Source organism: Pochonia chlamydosporia, chromosome 4 (assembly GCF_001653235.2).
Source record: "Pochonia chlamydosporia 170 chromosome 4, whole genome shotgun sequence".
Lineage (NCBI taxonomy): Eukaryota > Fungi > Ascomycota > Sordariomycetes > Hypocreales > Clavicipitaceae > Pochonia > Pochonia chlamydosporia.
This window is the reverse complement of record NC_035793.1, coordinates 334,442-351,991: the sequence shown is the minus strand read 5'-3', so window position 1 is coordinate 351,991 and position 17,550 is coordinate 334,442. Positions and strand designations below refer to the sequence as shown.

Here is a 17,550-nt window from a genome sequence, read left to right as displayed (position 1 = left end):
CTACAAAAGGTCCTCCTATCCATTCCTTTTGGGTCCATCATATCCTTAACCTCTTCCCTGATACCAAATATTAACTCGTCACGCCACGCTACTTCCATCAACCACAAACACCATGATTTCGAACCTCACATCCCCTCTTACCAACATCCAGGTCAGTGACCTAGACTTTGGAAGAAATTGCACAAGCACAGCAAACTACATCCAGCAAGTCCTTGAGAGTAAGGACGGACCGGAATGGCAAACCGCCGTAGCGTTCCTTCGTAATTCTCTCCCACAGAGTGTAGCTGCAAACCTTTCCACAGCCAACGGCACTCTCGCCCTTCTAGCCTGGTATTGGACCATTCAAATTCCCCAAGAAACTTTGCATCACGCCGGCCACCTTTGCAAGACAAAGCTGTGTCCCCTCCTACAACGGGAAGGCGAGCCAGACGCATTTGGAATAGGGGTACACCATGATCCCAATGCTTTCTGTCATGTATTCGAACTAATTGGGCCTGCCTTTTAGGTATTGTCGGCACTGTCCATCCAAGCTAGTGTTGCTCTTGGATATACATTGCTGTGGATCTGCGAACCGTATCCCCTCGATTTGAAAAAGCCTCAACACTGGTTCAGACACTTGCTCAACTCTCTCAAGGCCACCGTTCAGACAATCCTAGAGTTTGCCAGACACCTGAGCCTAGCATTCCACGTTTCCGTCTTAATACTCATGTCGAATGCACAAGGGGACCGCCACTCCATCAAAGCGGCAAGGCACGCTTCCACAGCGCTCGCATTAACGACCTTGATATTCGACATGATATATTGGAGTTGGTATCGACCCAAAAGGCTTTGTTACGTGAGCATACCTGTCCTTTTTGTGGCAGTATGTCTCATAACCATAATCTTGGTTAACGTGTATGTCTCTCACGATAATCTGACGGCTACTTCGGGCCCGTTCTATCAATTCTGCTACGATGTTGGCGCCAGTACAAAGATTGTGTCTATCCTTCATGGTCTCGTGTCTAGCACTCAACCATTGGCGCTAGTGTTGTTCGTGATCTGGTTGTTCGTCCAATGGAGAGACCAGTCGATTCCTCCTCCTGGGTTAGTGGCAAGGAGTCTGCTAGCTGCAGTCCTAATTCTTCTCAATATCGGAGTCTGGTCCTTGATATACGGCATCTACGCATACCGAGCTGTCGTTGCGGGTCAAGCTGGCTCTGAGTATAAGGAGGCGTCCTGGTCATTAGGTCAGATTATCCCATTAGCTGCTTGGATCCCCGTAGCCATTGATTTTGCCTATATTATCGCCAGTCGAGGTTAGTATTCCCTATTTCGATATTCATGCCGCTTTGTGCTAACGCGATATGAAGATGGATTGAATGGGGGCCTTGACCGCAAGGTCCCGAACGGGGAATTAGGCGTTTCAAGAGAGACTTCTGGGACGGGAGGGTTGATTGCATGACTCTCGTGGTTTAGCTGACGAACATCCATAAACTATGCAATTCTATCATTTATCAAACTAAAATACAAATAGTGATGCAAAATTTTTCCAACTAACGTACAAGCGCATGTATGCATGTAACATAAGAAAAAAGACTAACTGGGCCGTCTCTTCTTCTTCTTTTCAATGCCGAGATAGTCAATAGGACATCTGCACAACGGGCAAGTGTTTCCGTTACTAGTCCGCATCCACTTGTATAAGCAGGATTTGTGGAAGAGATTTTTGCAAGTGCTGCATTTCTTGTCCGGCATACGCTTATCCGCCGAGATGACACTGTAGCATATGGCACATTCATTCTGACCCTTGAGGGCGCCGATGATGTTGCGCTTAAACACCTGTAAGCCGTCGACAATGCTCCCGTTGGAGAATGTGATTACTCCTTGGGTAGTCATGATCCAACTCTGCCACTTGCGTTCGTTAACCACCACGCGGCTGACGCTTGAAACGGTCACGCTTTCAATGGGATAACTGGCTGGCACTGTGATAAGAATTGATGCGTAAGTGTCGTCTTCCACCTCGTACGCTGCTGTGATTTCCTTGGCCAACTTGGCCACCTTGATCTGAAGCTCCTGCTCATCAGCGGTTGGTGCTTCCTGTTGGTCAGCCCAGGTTTGTACTCCGTCCAAGGTCTCGGCAATGATGAGGGGTGACAAGTATTTTGTGGTCCAGGATTCTACAGCGATTCTGGTCTGCTTGGACCGACAGTTGATGTACCACGCTCTGACGAGACCAGGAACGAATTTGAGAGTGAGGTAGTACAGATGTACAAGTAGCCAGTGCAAGCTTTGTTCTCCAGAGTCCACATCCGCCACTTTGATGTCGTAATCCCGAATCTGCTGAGCCCTGATATTTGCCTTTTCAAGATTGAGTGGATGAGCTGCGCTGTGACCGAGGACATCAAACATGAAGTCCAGTAGAGGATCGACCAACTCTTCAGCTTTCAAGTCCTCCGTGAAGTCGTTGCGAATCTTGAACGAAGACGAGGAATATGCGTCAAAAACCAACTTCCATGATAGGAGGTATCCGCGAATCGATGAAGGAAACAGTGCCAGGGCTTCGTCTGAGAACTTCTCCAAGGTTGGTGGATCGAGGAATAAGGAGAGTAGTTCATCAGGTAAGCTGACATCTATTCAATTGTTAGCTGATCGTCTCAAAACTATTCGGCTCCATGTGGGTGCATACCAGTCTTATCCAAAAGCACATCAACAGACCTTTGCTGCTGCTCGGCAGGGATCTTCCTATGCAAGAGATTGAATGCTGCTGTCTGGATGTTTCTGGTTTCAGAGGCAACAAGTCCAAAAAGCTCTTCTGGCTCTGGGATTCTGTTGACCGGGATCTTTTCCACTTCTCTGCAGAGCAATTCACCGACAATCTCCAGTGGCTGTGACTTGGTAATCCAATCGAGTCTGAGTAGCTCAATTAGGCCGGAAGATTTTGCAGGGGCAAATTCTCGGAGCGCATCGTCAAGATCATCATTTGGCTCTGATATGCCCTCCAGAGTCTTCACCAATTTGAGTGAAGCATGGACGAACGGCAGACATTCGTTGGGAGTAGAAGCTGCAGCCTGGTCCCAAAGTCTGGCGCAAAACTGAAGAGTGTTCTCCCAGTACGATCCATAAACGTCCTTCATGCAGGGTAAAAGTACATTGAGTGCACGGCAAATGGTGGCACTCAGACCGGGACTGAGTTCGGCAGGTTCCTCTAGCCACGACGTCACCTGTTTTGCCGCAAACACGATTCGATTATTCGCAACTGGGAGCTCCCCAGTCTCGTATATTTGGCCAAGAATCCCCAGGAGTGCCAAAGTCATTTCGGTCTTGTCGTTGCCTAGCGCATTTCCTGCGACGTCACTCACCAGCCTGTTGCAAAAGTTGCTCACAGGCTTGGAGGATTGTGCGGCATCCCCGAGTCCGCTAAGGAGCCCTGCGGCTAGTAAAGCAGTTTCTGGTTTTGCTTTAAGATTTTCAAGCGTGAGGAACTGTTCTTCGATGGAGCTGGTCATTCCATGAGCATCAACGAGTGCCTGGATGAGCTCACTCAAAAACCTTGCACTGTAGACGCCTCGGGGAGAAATCTCTCGAGATTCCTTCATTGAGAGGTCAATGAGTCCTCTAATAATGGAAGAAGGGCTATTACCCGTCTCCTGAGCTGATTGCCATTCGTTCGCCTTGTTAACAATATCTTGAATGATATGTCGCGATGACGAAACCAAGTCAACTGCTTCATTGAGGACGGCGGCGTCATCAAGGGACAACCATAGCCCATGGCCGCTCATCGTAGTGATTTGATCAGAAGCTAATTGAATCGCAAGACCTTGTAGATACAAAAGCTCAATCTGAAACTGAGGAGGTAGGTGAAGATCGTCCAAATTATTCTTGATCAGTTCACAGGTGTAGACGGCCATTCTTGCAGGAACAGATCTGCCATCACGATCGCGAGGCAACGGCCAGGTGGTTCTGTCTGGGTCAGCTGAATCAGGCAAAGAAATTGCTCCACCAATGCTGCTTGTAATGGACAGAGACGGGTTAAGAGGAGCATCCAACAGGTTTGCAAATTGGCCCATCCAAATATTGGTGCTCGGCAATATGCTTTCCCAGGAAGCGATATTGCTTCCCACTGCGTCCTTTGCCTGTGACACGAGTGTGTGAATACTGCACATGTGGTCAGTAATTGATGAAAAAACAATTGAGAATCTAGTAGCATGGATAACGTACCTCAAGCACTGAGGCCCTGCTCTTTCAAGATTGGACTGAATAATGTCCACGACCGGTAGCTTGCCTTGATTTTGGTTGTCAAGAAGTGAACGAATCGCCACGACTTTTGGTGATATCTCAGAGCTGTTGATCTCTGACAAGGCGAGAAGTTGGGAAACGAGCTCAGTATGAACCGGTTCTTCGGATAAGAGTGCAGGCTTGGACTTCGCAACAATTTCGAGCATTTTGAGCACCTGTTCCGGATTGGTTTCTGGATTCGACAATCGATTCACCAGTTCAACAGTCAGCCTTCTACCAGTCTCGTCATTCATCGCTTGATGGACAGATGCTGCATCGATCAAATCCCAGCCATCAGACTCTTCGGTCAATGCGTCAATTGCTTGAGCACAAAGAGTGTTCTGAAGCGTAGAGTTGTCTTTGGCTAGGGACGAGCCGTTTGCTTGAGAGATCAAGCCTATGAGAGCAGCATTCCTAGTGCGTTGGGGAAGACTTGGCTTCAAAGCTTCGTCGACCCAGGCTCGCCAAATGTCGTCGTGTCTTTGCGACTGGCCTTCTATTGAGCCAAAGAGCCCAAGGCCAGACAACAGATGTCGCGCCGAAGCCGATTCGACCATTTTGTCGAAGCTATCATCTGCTACCTTGAGCAGGAATGACGCCAGACGCTGGCCGCTGTTATCAGAAAATAAATGTTGCGATGTGCTCAGAGCATACTCTATGATTTGGGCTGCTCCAAACGGTTTCATATTTCGGCTTTCTAGTAAGGAGAAGCACTGAGAAATCACCTTGTTCGAAGGGTTAGTAGTTTGGTCGGCTAAGTTCGACTTGGCCCCGTGCAGTTTGGTGAATATTTCGCCAACCAGGCCAAACCACCGTCTTCCTTGCTCTCCGATACTAGTTTGAGAAGCCTTGTATTCTTTGGAAACCTCTGGTAGCGAGCCTGAGATGTTGGTGCATAACAAAGTGCCCAATTGTTCCCATTCTTGAGCCGAGGCTTCAACGACACTGGCCGAGGACTGAATCATGGCCAAGTGTAAGTCCACGAAGACTGTCATGGCATTAGGGCCAGTTGGGATGGCGCTACTGTCGGTGGTGGAGAATAGAAACTGCTCGAAGAGCGGAAACAGATGATCCTTTGCAAAAGAGAGTTTGGCATCATCAGGTAGTTGTGTGATGGACCTCTTGGCGACGTCTGCGAAGCACTTCCATGAGTACGAGGTATTCGTTCTTGGCTCTTCACGATTCATAATTCCAGCCTTGACCGAAGCAAGAAGTTTCGACGACGTCTCCAGTCCAAGAGCGGCAACAGGGATAACGCTAATAAGTTGGTCAAGAACTTCCCAGAACTTTGGCGCGCTTCCCTGAGAGCCCTTGGAAATAAAGGACTGTAGTCTTATGATAGGTGATGTTTTGTCCGTTGGGCTCGATACCCAAAATGAGGAATCTTGTTGCGTCAGTTTAGTCAACACCCTTACATATTCGAGCGCTGATCCTGCTTGGTTTGTCTTTAGCCCACCAGTGACGAATGCTTGCCTCGCCTTGGTTGTGGTGCCATATGGAAGTTGACGATCCAGACATGCGAAAAGCAGTTGGCATACAGCTCTCCTGACTGCCGCATCGTTGAAGGTAATACTTTTCCAAACTGTATCTTCTTCAAAGTACTCATCGTATTTGTCTGTGAACCTTTGCATTCCCGCATTGTCGACATTCTGAAGCAATCCCAGAACCAACGACAAACTCAATGTCACAACCCGAAAGTACTTGGCCTGGGCATCCTCGGGTGTTGTAGATCGCTCGTCATTGAGCGTGTCCTGGGTTTCCCGAATGGCTTCGATGGCAAAATCCAAGATTTGTGACTGGCACTTAACCCAAAAGGCCGATCGCTTCTCTGGAGTGGTTAGGAAGGATGCAAGTCCGTCGTTTGCAGCCTTTGCGACAACTCGATCACGATCGTACAGACCTGCGAGCCACGGGCCAACGATCTTGGGCATATGGCGTTCCATGCGCTTACGAGTGGAGCGTAAAAGTTCCAACTGCAACAAGTGCGACAGTTCTCGTACGCGTCTAGAGCTGTCTATGGAAGCGCGAGCGTAGAGTTGTTCCTGTGAGATTTGTCAGGGAATGCCTTCATTTTATGAGACTTTGATTTGCAACTTTGGACTTACCCATATATCGATGATAGCCTCTTCAACCCCACCATCCTTGTCAAATGGATGGGCTTGCGCATGTTGGATCAGATCCTCCAGACCCTTCGCTTTCGTAGTACTGTCCTTTTTCAGTACGTTTTTCAACGATACAACAACATTGGGATCCGACACAGCTGCAAAAGACGGCGGTTCAGCCAGATATGATAGTGAGCTACCAGACGAAGGACCGAAGCCACCCCCGCCAAGGGATGAGCCAAAGCCCCGCTGTGCTGGCTTCATGGTGATGATGATGGAAGATGTCGGGCTAGCTGGCTAGTGATTACGGATTGGGGATTGCGGAAAACATCGAGATTGACTGGGGAGATGGCGACCTTTTATGAAACCTGAAGGTATCGCCTGGCGCACCCGTCTGAAGATTTCGCCGTGGAGTAGAGTTCGTGGCTCTGTGGTAGCCCGAAGTTCAAATTGGAACAAACTTCTCTCACAAAGATTGATGGCTGTGGCTCAGCAAATGATGTCACAGCGAGTGGATTCCAGCAGCTCAACTGCACACCAGACCAGACACAAAGGGACCAGGAAGGTGCACTGGAGTCATACCGAAAGTGAAAAGAGCGAGAAGGTAATGTGGGTCCTGTCCTTGTTCTCCAGGCACAGTCGAGAAAGTCAGATCTTGTCAGACAGTGCATTTCCACCTCGCCGTATTGATGACAATCACCTAGACCGAGCGATGAAACTACATGCAAGCTATTCTGTCCTTGCAAATGTTGTTGCGCTATCTCCAAACTGCCTCCGTTGATTATGGCCGTTGCCCTGAGTCCCTGACCAGTGAAGCGTCCTGCGCAGCCAAACTCACAAGGGTAAGCTTGTGAGGAATACTTCGTTCACTTCTTCCGGTCATCTTTTCCCATGCTACTTGTATCGGAGTTTTGCCAAAAGTTATTTCAAGGGACAAGGACTCTATAGACTTTGCGAACGGAATCTCTACGTGGTGCCTCTTTGGGAAAAGCTTTGTTACCCCCGTCCAGAAGCAAGCTGCGTATGTGAGAGTTCGCAGTCGCATCTTGGTCAAAATGTGTTGTCATGTTCTTGACTTTAGATTAGTCGTTTTATGTCGACAACATGCGCCAAATGTGAACTCGCATGAACCCAGGTGGTGTTATGCCATGTACCTGTTTTGTCGTGTCGAAAAACTGGAACGGAACTTGATGCAACTACCTAGAGCGCTGACACACATTTTATTCACGGTATAACCAACTGTTGATCTTTGTATTAGAGTTTTGTGAAACATGCGTGAGTTAAGGCCTATATCGAGAAAGAAGGTTAGCTATAACACAACTTGGACACAACTCAAATGCAGCAAGGGCGTACCTCATCAGCCGTGTCTCTTGTCCCAGACTCAAAGCGCACCAACCTTCCCACCAAGTCCCTAAATGTTTCATCCGTATTGGGCAAAATATCCTCCCAGCTACGTTGGGGGAATACCGCCCACAGCTCAAATGGCGTGACTCTGAACGTTGCTGCTTCCGGCCACGTCCCTGCTGTTGGGGTGCCCATGGTCTTGAAAATACTCAGAATGAGACCAAGTTGGTTCCCGTCTTCGTGAGCAGAACGTGATTCAAACGGTGGCAAAGCCGGCGACGAAATAGCTTCTGCGAGCATAACTCCCACAGCCCACATGTCCACCTGCACACCGTAACTCTTATTCCCAAATAGAACTTCTGGAGCGCGGTACGCTCCGGTGCCAATGTCTAGGATTTTGTTATCTCGTGGTTCAGTATAACTTGAAAGTCGAGGGTGCCAGGCGGTGCCAAAATCGGATATGAACGCTGGTCCCGACGTTGACTGCAGCAGTATTGCCGAGGGCTTGATGTCTCGGTGGATAATGTCATTTTTGTGGATGAAGGCCAATCCCTTCAGAATGTCTTCAAAAAAGGATCGAACTTGCTGCAATGACAAGTTCCTAGACTGAAGCGCGTCGGCTAATGTCATTGGCATATATGGGAAAACAAGGACAAACTGTTGTTCTTGGTCCCGAAACGTTTCAGTCAGTGCAATAATATTCTCCGGTGGTGGACTTAACGAGTGCAGCTCTCGAAGAATAGAGGCTTCCCTTTGCGGACTGTGAGGCTCGATATTATGCTGAACGATGACTTTGAGAGCTTGGTTGTTGGAACGGTAAACTTCCGACGTGACTCCATCAGCAACGGGCGTACAATCATCATATTTTCCAATGCGGATGCCCGTCTCTGCGTGTGGAACAGGTACGTGTTTTGCGGTTTGGGAGGCTGCCTTTATGGCTTCATCGTATTGGTCCTGAACCTCGTTAGTAAGGTGAAGCAAGCAAGTACTGAAGGTATTGAAGGTACCTGTGTACCTTGGTGCAGGCGGTTTGAAAGGCATCTTGCTCAATGGATATGGCGTTGCCACGTTTGTCGGGTGGCAGACTGTCTTGACTAGATTTTGTGAGCAGCTGAGTCCTTTATCGGCGGATCAAGCGTACAGAGTTTGTATTATTCCGTATCTGTCGAGGGCAGAAAGTGAGGCCTTCCAGTCTGTCATGTTGAGGCTAGGGCAGCCGTTGTGAAGAGGGATGACTCGATGACTTGACCATGCAATTGGCTGCAAAACATGACCCACGCAAGCTTGGTCCAAGGTTATTCGACCACTGCCAGAACAAAAATGTGATGAGCATTCTATCACGGCATACTTTTACCCAAAAAGACTCAAAAGTTGTTCTAAAAATTCCTCAAAACTGTTTATACTGAATTACGACCCGGAATCCATGCAGAGTAGCCCCTGATTGATGGATTTGTCCCCCGGGTCTCGCCAAAAATGAGGTCCAGCTATAGGGTAGGCCGGGAATGTCTTTTCCCATATTGACAGCTCCCTCAAAGCTTTGTTTGGCTCGGCTTGGCCATGACAGCTCAAGCTCGAGCTAAGCTCCTTGAGTTCCCCAGGTGGCTGCGCGATGGGTGACATGGCGCACCAGACAACGGGTAGGAAGCGGCATGGAAGCTCATGGCTGGGAAGAACAAAAGTCAACTGGTCTTGTCAAGTTGGGTCCGGTTGTGGGTTACGTAGCACTGCGCTCTCCAAGGGCAACGGGTGACGGCGCATAATGTCTCAGTTTGACGACTTGACGCATGGCGGGTAAAAGGGGAGGGACGAAGAGATGATGGATGACGGCACACAGATGAATGGCAATGCAGGAGCAATAGTGGATTTGATGGAGATGGTGAGGCGAAATACGGTCAATCCGTGATGATTACCTACCGAGGTACCCAGCCAGGTATCATGAAGAAATTCTTCATGCTTCAATGTTTCTTTAAGTTCTCTGTCTGGTGTCTTTGTGCTCCATAACCCTGGTACGGAGCGTCAACGTTCCATCTGGGGCGGAATCTATGCAGGCGCCCGGTTGGATTGAATAAAAATGTCCGTACTCCGTACTCCATGGACCATCGTTATTATGATCATGTCGTGAAATGTGAGTGACCGAAAATTAAATCACGGATGCATAACTGGCTTTAGCCCCCGTCGTCATGCATCCAAGATCCATCCGCCAGAGCCAGACTTTTCTAGGCTCATGTCTGTCTCTGCTGCCCAGTAGCCATCAGCCAGCCAGCCAGCCAGCCAGCCAAAAGCCAGCCGCGTCGACCGACCGACTGCCTCTTTGGTCTCGTCCACTCACAGCCTTCGATTCTTGGTTCCAGTCCCCAGTTCTCCATGCCCATAAGGCCATAACCAGCACTGAGACCAGTTGACCGTATCCACTTGAGCATTCATGTACCCAGTTCCTTGTCACCACCAACTTCATCTCCTCATCGCCTTGCCTCGTCACTTTGCTCGTTCGTGCCGTGCTCAATTGTTGACGAGCAACTCTCTCCTACGCTCTGCCATCGCCATGCACCCATTCGCTTAGTCGCCTAAAGCCCTTTTGTATTTTATTACCGCCCTGAATTGTCCCGTCACCATCAGTCGCCTATCATGGAGGACATGGCGAGGTCCGAGTATCCCGCCATGCTGGTAAGTCCAGTTCCTGCTCTGGTCTCATCCCATCCATCCGTTTTAGCCGCCACACAACGGGCAATGGTCCGACGCCTTGCCGCACAACCCATTGCGCAATTGAATATTGACCATCGAATCTACCTCGCGATACTGACTGTGACGACTTCTTTCCCCGTGAATAGGCCAATCTGCAACCCAGCCAAGCTGTTCAAGCCCTCAACGACCGTGTTAAGCGCATCAACAAGGTTAATCTCGAAATTGCCGACTGGCTCCAGGTATGCCTTTGTGCCCAACTCTGTATACCCGCATGCTCTCTTGATGGTATCTTGCTTGGCTAACAATCGTGTGTCCTTTCCCGTCCATCAGGAACGCCGTCGCATCGAAGAGCAATATGTCCTTGGCCTACGACGGCTCGCACAGAGCAGAGCCCCCAATTCACAATCCGAGCTCGGGTACGTCATCACAATCGGCCACCGCGTACAACACGCGCACCTCGTGCTAGCCCGATATCTTGTTCCAATTCGCCCAAAACCCTGCATCATTTACTGATTCCTGGCTTATCCAGTGTTTTCCAAGTCCCGTGGACTCGAATTGTTGATGCCGTCGAACGCATTGCCCAGTCACATCACCTGTTTGCCGAAAGACTTGAGAGCGATGTCGAGCAACCACTGCGCGTCTACCAGCAACGGCGAGATTATCAAAATATGCACAATATCTCGAGCAACTTGACAATGATGGCCAGAGATCTGGAAGGTGCTCAAGACAAGTCAGACAAACTCAACAAGAAGGGCACAAAAGCCAGCACCCAAAAGGTTGACGAGGCTTCTGCTAAGTTGGAATCGGCCTCGCAGCAATGGGAATCGCAAGCGCCATTTATTTTCGAGTCACTCCAGGCCGTCGACGAAACTCGTGTCAACCATCTCCGAGATGTACTCACACAGTACCAAACCCACGAGGCGGATCAAGCACAGCGTGTCCAGGATATTGCTGCCCAGACTCTGGCCGTAGTCCTGGAGATAAACACAGAGAAAGAAATCAAAGACTTTGCCGCGAGCACGACTGCCGGCAAGCCGCCAGCCCCAACGAGGACATCGACCCGTCGTTCGTCCATGGCCGGGAGACAGCCTTCTTTCGAACAACCTCCTCCTGTGCCGCATACAGAGACGATGAATTCCACAGCATCAACGACCAATCCTCCTCCAACTAGAGGCTCAGTGTCACAGCAATCGCAACATGAGGATGACCTTAGCGAGCAACCCCCGGCGGACCAACCTAAAGGTACTTGCTAGAATAGACGCCAACTGGAAGACACTCCCTGCTAACAATTTTATAGAGTCAAAACTTCGTAGACTGGGCACATTGTTTGGAGGCCGACGACGGCAGAGTGTTCACGGTGGCTTTGGGCATCTTTCACCTGGTAAAACTGGTGGCACAACATTTGGCCGACTTGGAAGCAGCCACGGCCGAGGTGTCTCTCCTCGCACTTCATCAACCAACCTGCATGACTCAGGCCGTCTGGCCTCCTTGGCCGAGACTCCGGATACGCCTACGAGATCGACCCAGGAAGAATCCATCAACGATGCCAGCAGACCGCATGAAACGACAAATGGAGTACACGCCAAGGAAGGTACTGAATCAGGCGCCGTCAATGGAACACAGTCCAGTGATTTGTTTGACGTGGTCCCGCCTCCAGGGCCACCCCCTGCTCAGCAAAATGAGAAGACAACTGGGATAGCAAAGGACGAAGAGGGCTTTACTGTCCGCGCACCGATGAACGATCCCATATCTGAAGCTCAGAGAGAAGCCGCTGGCGAGGAGGCCGACCAGCTGTTCAATTTGACTATCCAGAACAAGCCAGTCGACGAGGAAGACCCCGAGGCGAAGCAGGCCGCATTATCAAACGTTGCCAATACCTTGAAGCTTGGACCCGCGACTCGACGAACGAGCACCATACGAGGACGACGAGATGTTAGAAACACCGTATACGTACCGCCTCCTGGGGCAACGCAGACAGAATCATCTTTGTCTGCGATTTCCAGCTCACCACCAATGCCAGGAAGCGCCTCGTTTACAAGGTCTCCTGCTATGAATGCCTTGGCGTCGGAAAGCAGCATTGCTGGCACATCGGACACCCAGTCTGTTCGATCTGGGCATTCGCTAGGCAACTTGATTCATGCCAAGCATCCGGACTTGACTGGCCCTGGTCTGCAAAGCTCTATTATCGAAACAGTCTCGGCTACCTTTGAGGATGGCATTGTCAAGAGTGCCAACGTTGCCGGCGAACTTGCATTTGTTCACAATGACGCAGACATTTCTGCTGAAAAGAGTACGTTGCCTTTCCACCTTAGCATATCCTTCCGCAACGAGAGCTAACTAGATGCAGCACATGAAACTATTCGAATAAATAATTTCCCTAAACTAGAACGCATTGGACCGAACCGCATTTTTGTTCAAAACGCCTCGCTTGACCAACCAGATCAGTTTGCCCTCGATCTCTCACACCTTTCCAAAACAGCCATCGCATTCTCGTACAAGGTCTTTTCCGAGGCGTCCGACGCATCTAGTCTGGGCAAGCATTGCCCCTTGTTACTAAAGCCGGCGTGGAAACCCCAGGACGACAAGTTGGGGTTGTTGCTACAGTACCAGCTCAACCCAACCAGCGAGTTAACGGCACCAGTCACTTTGCACAATGTCGTCTTTGTGGCCAGGTACGATGGCAAGGCTACTGCTGCCCAAACTAAACCGAGTGGCACGCATCTCAAGGATAAGCACCTCGTGTACTGGAGGCTGGGTGACGTTACCCTGACAAGCGACATGCAAAAGATTGTATGCCGCATCGTTGGAGCTGATGGCGTCGGCCCAACCCCTGGCCATGTAGAAGCACGATGGGAGTACATTGCATCGGGAGATGCAGTTGTCGGCAGTGGCATATCAGTGTCTAGGCTAGCAGACAAGGGCAAGAACAAGGAATTGACTGAGGATGATCCCTTTGCGGATGCTGGATCAGCAACAAGCCAGACATGGGTTGATGTGCCCGTGGCACGGAAACTTGTAGGCGGAAAGTATGAGGGCAAGTAAGTGGGCTGCAGTATAGCCAAGCGTGGAATTTGTACATGGAGACTGAGATCGAGTGGGGATCTGTGTATTGACAGAGTAGTGGTGTTTAATCATGGCGGAACAGCTCTTTTTTTTTTTTTTTTGATATCAATCCAGTTAATGTTTATATTATTCTTCACTACATATCATGGTTTCGCTCTGCCTCATGGTTTCAACCTATGCTGTTGCACCTAGGTCTACAGTGGGGGGTTAGAAGTATTGAAACAAAGGAAACATACCGCATATCGCACTTGTATGTTGAGGCACACTGAGATGTGTTGGTGTATACTTGGGTATGGGCGAATACTTTTTACCAGACTGTAGGTCGAGGTTCCAGTCCCTGTGTTTGTGTCGAAATCTGTTCATTACATAAGTACGAGAGAGCTATTCCATTTGCATGTTGCTTGTGATCTGACTTTTGCGCAGACTTTTGCTCTATAGACTGTTGTGGACGGTGATGCCCCGACATGGTAATTCTTCAGGGAAGAGATAGATCAATTCACTGGTGTCAGCAAATCACTTTTGTTTTGATTCACTGTGTTTGCGATGTCCACAAATTTCACAAATTTCACTTAAAACTCACTCTCAATTCACTTTCGAGCGGCTATTAAGGTCACGGGATTCCCGTTTGTTTGGAACGAACACACACAGCTAGGGGTTAAAAGTATTTCAACAAGCACAAGGCATCGCATACCGCGTTGTGTGCTGGTATATATCGAGATGTGTTGGCGTATACTCAGATATGGGTAATTACTTTTTACCACAGGCTGTAAACACTATATCCTTCTTGCGCCATAAACTCTCTTCTTTCATCGAAGAGGTAGATCAATCCATCCACTGGCGTTTATCAAATCACTTTTGATTCACTTTATTTGTCAAAGTCTTTAGGTTTTCCTCAAAGCTCACCCTCACTTCACTTTCAAACGGCGATCAAGGTCACACGGATTCCCGTTTGTCTGGAACGAACACACATAAAACTGAACCCTTCTCGCACTCCAAATTCCCTTCTTTCCAATTTCCTACTTCGTTTTTCCCCCCGTCGCAGCAGTCCTGAATCTTGTCTGCAACGAAGAGACATAAACGCCACATATTTTTGGGGTCAAAATCCCTTTTTTCCAACTTTATATTTCGATTTTCCCCCATCACAGCAGCCTTGAATTGCGTGAAGTTCATCTCAAAATGGATTTCAAAGACGTTTCTCATCGTGAAGAGAACGTTGCCCTCATGCAGGAGCTCAAAGCCAATGCTAATCGACGCAATCGAGAAGCTGGCCAAACGGTTCACGACCACCCTTCTCCCGACACCTTATCACCGCGTTCCTCGAAAAGAAGGACAATGAAATTGACGGTACCACAACGGAAGCATCGGAGCTCGAGCCTCGCGTGACACTTATTGAGACTGCCTACCCGCCATGTGCTGCATCATTTCGCCAGCTGTCTCCTATTACCATATCCGAGTTGCTCCTCGAAACACATCACCGTGGTAGAAGCATATTTGTTCGAATACTCACACCTCCGTGGCGTGACCCACGACCATGGACAAGCTTGTTGGCAGTTGTTGAAGATAAAGCAGGCACTGCCGTGGTGTTGCGCATGTCTTTTGTCCCTGAGGAGGATGTTATACCCGCCGACGAGTACTTGCGGCCTGGCAGTGTGCTGAGACTGAAAGATCCGTATTTTAAACAGCTGGAGAACGGATGGTATTGTTTGGATGTTCATCATGTCACTGATGTGAAGTGGTTTGAGGAAACAGAAGAAGGCGTTCCCTCCCAGTGGCGGAAAGAGCCATCGGACGAGGGCAGTGAGAGTATTCGGAGGCGAGGAAATGAGGCTGTGGAGAGAAAGGCATCGGCAGAGGCGAGCCGCTTGTGAGTATTCCAAGTTTCTTTCCCTAGTCGTGATATTTTCTCCTCCGATCCCGTCAGCTCGACGAAATCCTTGTTTGGGGACACTCACTGGGCGATCAAAAGAATTCAAACAACGGAAAGGTATCGTCTATCGCGTCGTGTGCAAAAGCATATTGGGATATATCCAGATATGTTATTGTATACTTGAATATGGGCAGATACATTGTACCACAGACTGTACATGCCCAACAAGGGGCTGTTACCTACACTTGGTCGATGGAATGGCCACAGCTAACTCAGGCATCAATTCTTTAGATATGAATCGGCATTGAAGATTGCCACTACCGTGGAAGAAGAACAGATCGCGTCTCTCAACCTTTCACTTGCCTACCTTCGGTTGGGGCGCCCGGAGCGAGCCCTCGCGAGGGCTTGTGTCAACGACGGTGGTCGCACACCGACGTCTGAGAAAGCACTTTTTCGGCAAGCTCGATCACAATATGAGATGGGCACATTAGAGATGGGCGCATTCGGCAGTTGTGTCAACACATTGCTGAGTCTGCGACGGTTGTGGCCAAGGAATCGAGCCGCAGGAGACCTGCAGCAACGCGCGCTTGCGAGGATACAGGAGGAGCGAACGGGTAATTATTCATTCCTTCAGATGTACGAGCAGGCCAAAATGACACCTCCCTTGATCGACTGTGCTACCTTTTCTACGCTAGTGGAGGTAGACGAGTCGTCTCGCGGGACCTTCACAACTCGTCGAGTTGCAGCGGGAGAACTTCTCCTCTGCGAAAAAGCCTTCGCATATAGCTATGCTGACGGCGACGATGCTTCATCTCAGAAGCAGATATTGATGAATACGAATACGTCGCGAGTGGTTACTGGTGGCCAAGCTCGTCTTCTGGCTGACATTGTGCAGAAACGTCGTCACAATTGGGACCTGACGTGTCAATTTCAAGACTTGGATGCTGGGGCTGATATCTTTTGGGATCACAAGAACAACAGTGGACCTGAAATTGATTCGTAAGTCATTCTGGAACCTTGCCTTAGCAAATTACTAATTCGCCATAGTTTTGTTGTGGAGAGTATCATATCGCGTAATGCCTTCGGCTGCTCAAGAACCAGTCATGATGACTTCCATAGTTCAAACCGGTATGAAGTGTCCTCCGAATACTCGGATGGAGAAGCGAGAAGCTTTTTGAACTGCGGAATCTGGATCCTCGCCTCACACATCGACCACTCCTGCATTGGCAACTGCCAGCGATCTTTTATTGGAGACGTGCAAATCATCCGCGCGACAAAAGACCTCGAGGCAGGTACCGAACTGCTCTTTCCCTACCGCCAGCCGCAATTGCTTGAATCGTACCAAGACGTACGGCGAAGTCTCAGCAAATGGAGCTCCTATTGTACCTGTCAGTTATGCCAGCTGAGAAAGAGTACATCCAGCGAGATGTTGCACAAACGCAGGGCTTTACACGAGGAACTTGTTCAGCTCTCCGGGGATTGGCGAACTGTAGATATTGCTCGAGTCAAGCTGCTTGTCGAGGAGATGAAGAAAACATACCCGGTGATAGTTGGTAGCCAGATCCGATTGGAGCTCTGGAGCCCATATTACATGCTGAGTTACAACTTCGCTTCGAGAGGGAACCTGCGTGAGTCTTTCGACATGATGATCAACGCGTTCAAAGCTTTGGGATACGACATCATTGCTACTCTGCCTAATACAGAGGGAACACCAGCAACTTTTGAGATCAAACAGTGGGGTCTGGTCAACAATTCGGTACCTCAGGCGTTCTTCATGCTAGGTTCCTGCTGTAATGGGCTTTGCCCTGAGCTCTGTACCGTAGTGACCGCATACAGTAAGCTGTCCTATCGTATGTTGGTAGGCGAGGGGGACACTGCACACGATTTCTATCCGAGCTTTGAATAGAGTGTGCAAATATGGTAGTTACAAATGAGACGAGGCTAAGGGGGAATCCTGGCAGATAGTTTAGCTGATGAGACAGAGGGAGCAAGGCAGGCCGAAAGGGAGACACTGAATCGTGCAGTATTGGTCATGAACGAGACACGAATTGCGTAGGAAAACATGAGAACAATGAGAACAAGTTATATCAATCCTCTTCATATGTGGTCTGGGTGTGATATACAGACACACAACATCTCATGATGCTAAAATGCCCAAACAGCCCCATGGCCCGTCAAAGAATAAACATCTCTATTGACACCAACTCCGCCAATTCACAATGCACCGCCCTATCTATACAA

General features: G+C 49.3%; 3 protein-coding genes across 3 annotated transcripts; 1 reads left to right on the top strand and 2 right to left on the bottom strand.

Annotated features, from left to right (window-relative positions):
- Positions 1-1,575: 1,575 nt before the first annotated feature.
- On the bottom strand, positions 1,576-6,617 carry VFPPC_07527 (ring zinc finger protein; the record flags this gene model as incomplete). The annotated part of the gene is made up of 4 exons (XM_018286369.1): positions 1,576-2,606; positions 2,663-4,131; positions 4,195-6,293; positions 6,357-6,617. 4 exons carry the CDS (start codon positions 6,615-6,617, stop codon positions 1,576-1,578), a joined length of 4,860 nt encoding a protein of 1,619 aa, XP_018142981.1.
- Positions 6,618-7,607: 990 nt separating this feature from the next.
- VFPPC_15961 (cyclin-supressing protein kinase) lies at positions 7,608-8,897 on the bottom strand (the record flags this gene model as incomplete). The annotated part of the gene is made up of 4 exons (XM_018293714.1): positions 7,608-7,640; positions 7,707-8,651; positions 8,713-8,791; positions 8,839-8,897. 4 exons carry the CDS (start codon positions 8,895-8,897, stop codon positions 7,608-7,610), a joined length of 1,116 nt encoding a protein of 371 aa, XP_018142980.1.
- A 1,425-nt stretch (positions 8,898-10,322) lies between these two features.
- On the top strand, positions 10,323-17,215 carry VFPPC_07526 (Fes/CIP4 domain-containing protein; the record flags this gene model as incomplete). The annotated part of the gene is made up of 9 exons (XM_022428567.1): positions 10,323-10,361; positions 10,526-10,618; positions 10,710-10,795; positions 10,909-11,621; positions 11,677-12,669; positions 12,727-13,417; positions 14,707-15,306; positions 15,601-16,308; positions 16,357-17,215. The coding sequence occupies 9 exons, from the start codon at positions 10,323-10,325 to the stop codon at positions 17,213-17,215; spliced, it is 4,782 nt and encodes a 1,593-aa protein (XP_022284355.1).
- Between the last annotated feature and the right edge of the window lie 335 nt (positions 17,216-17,550).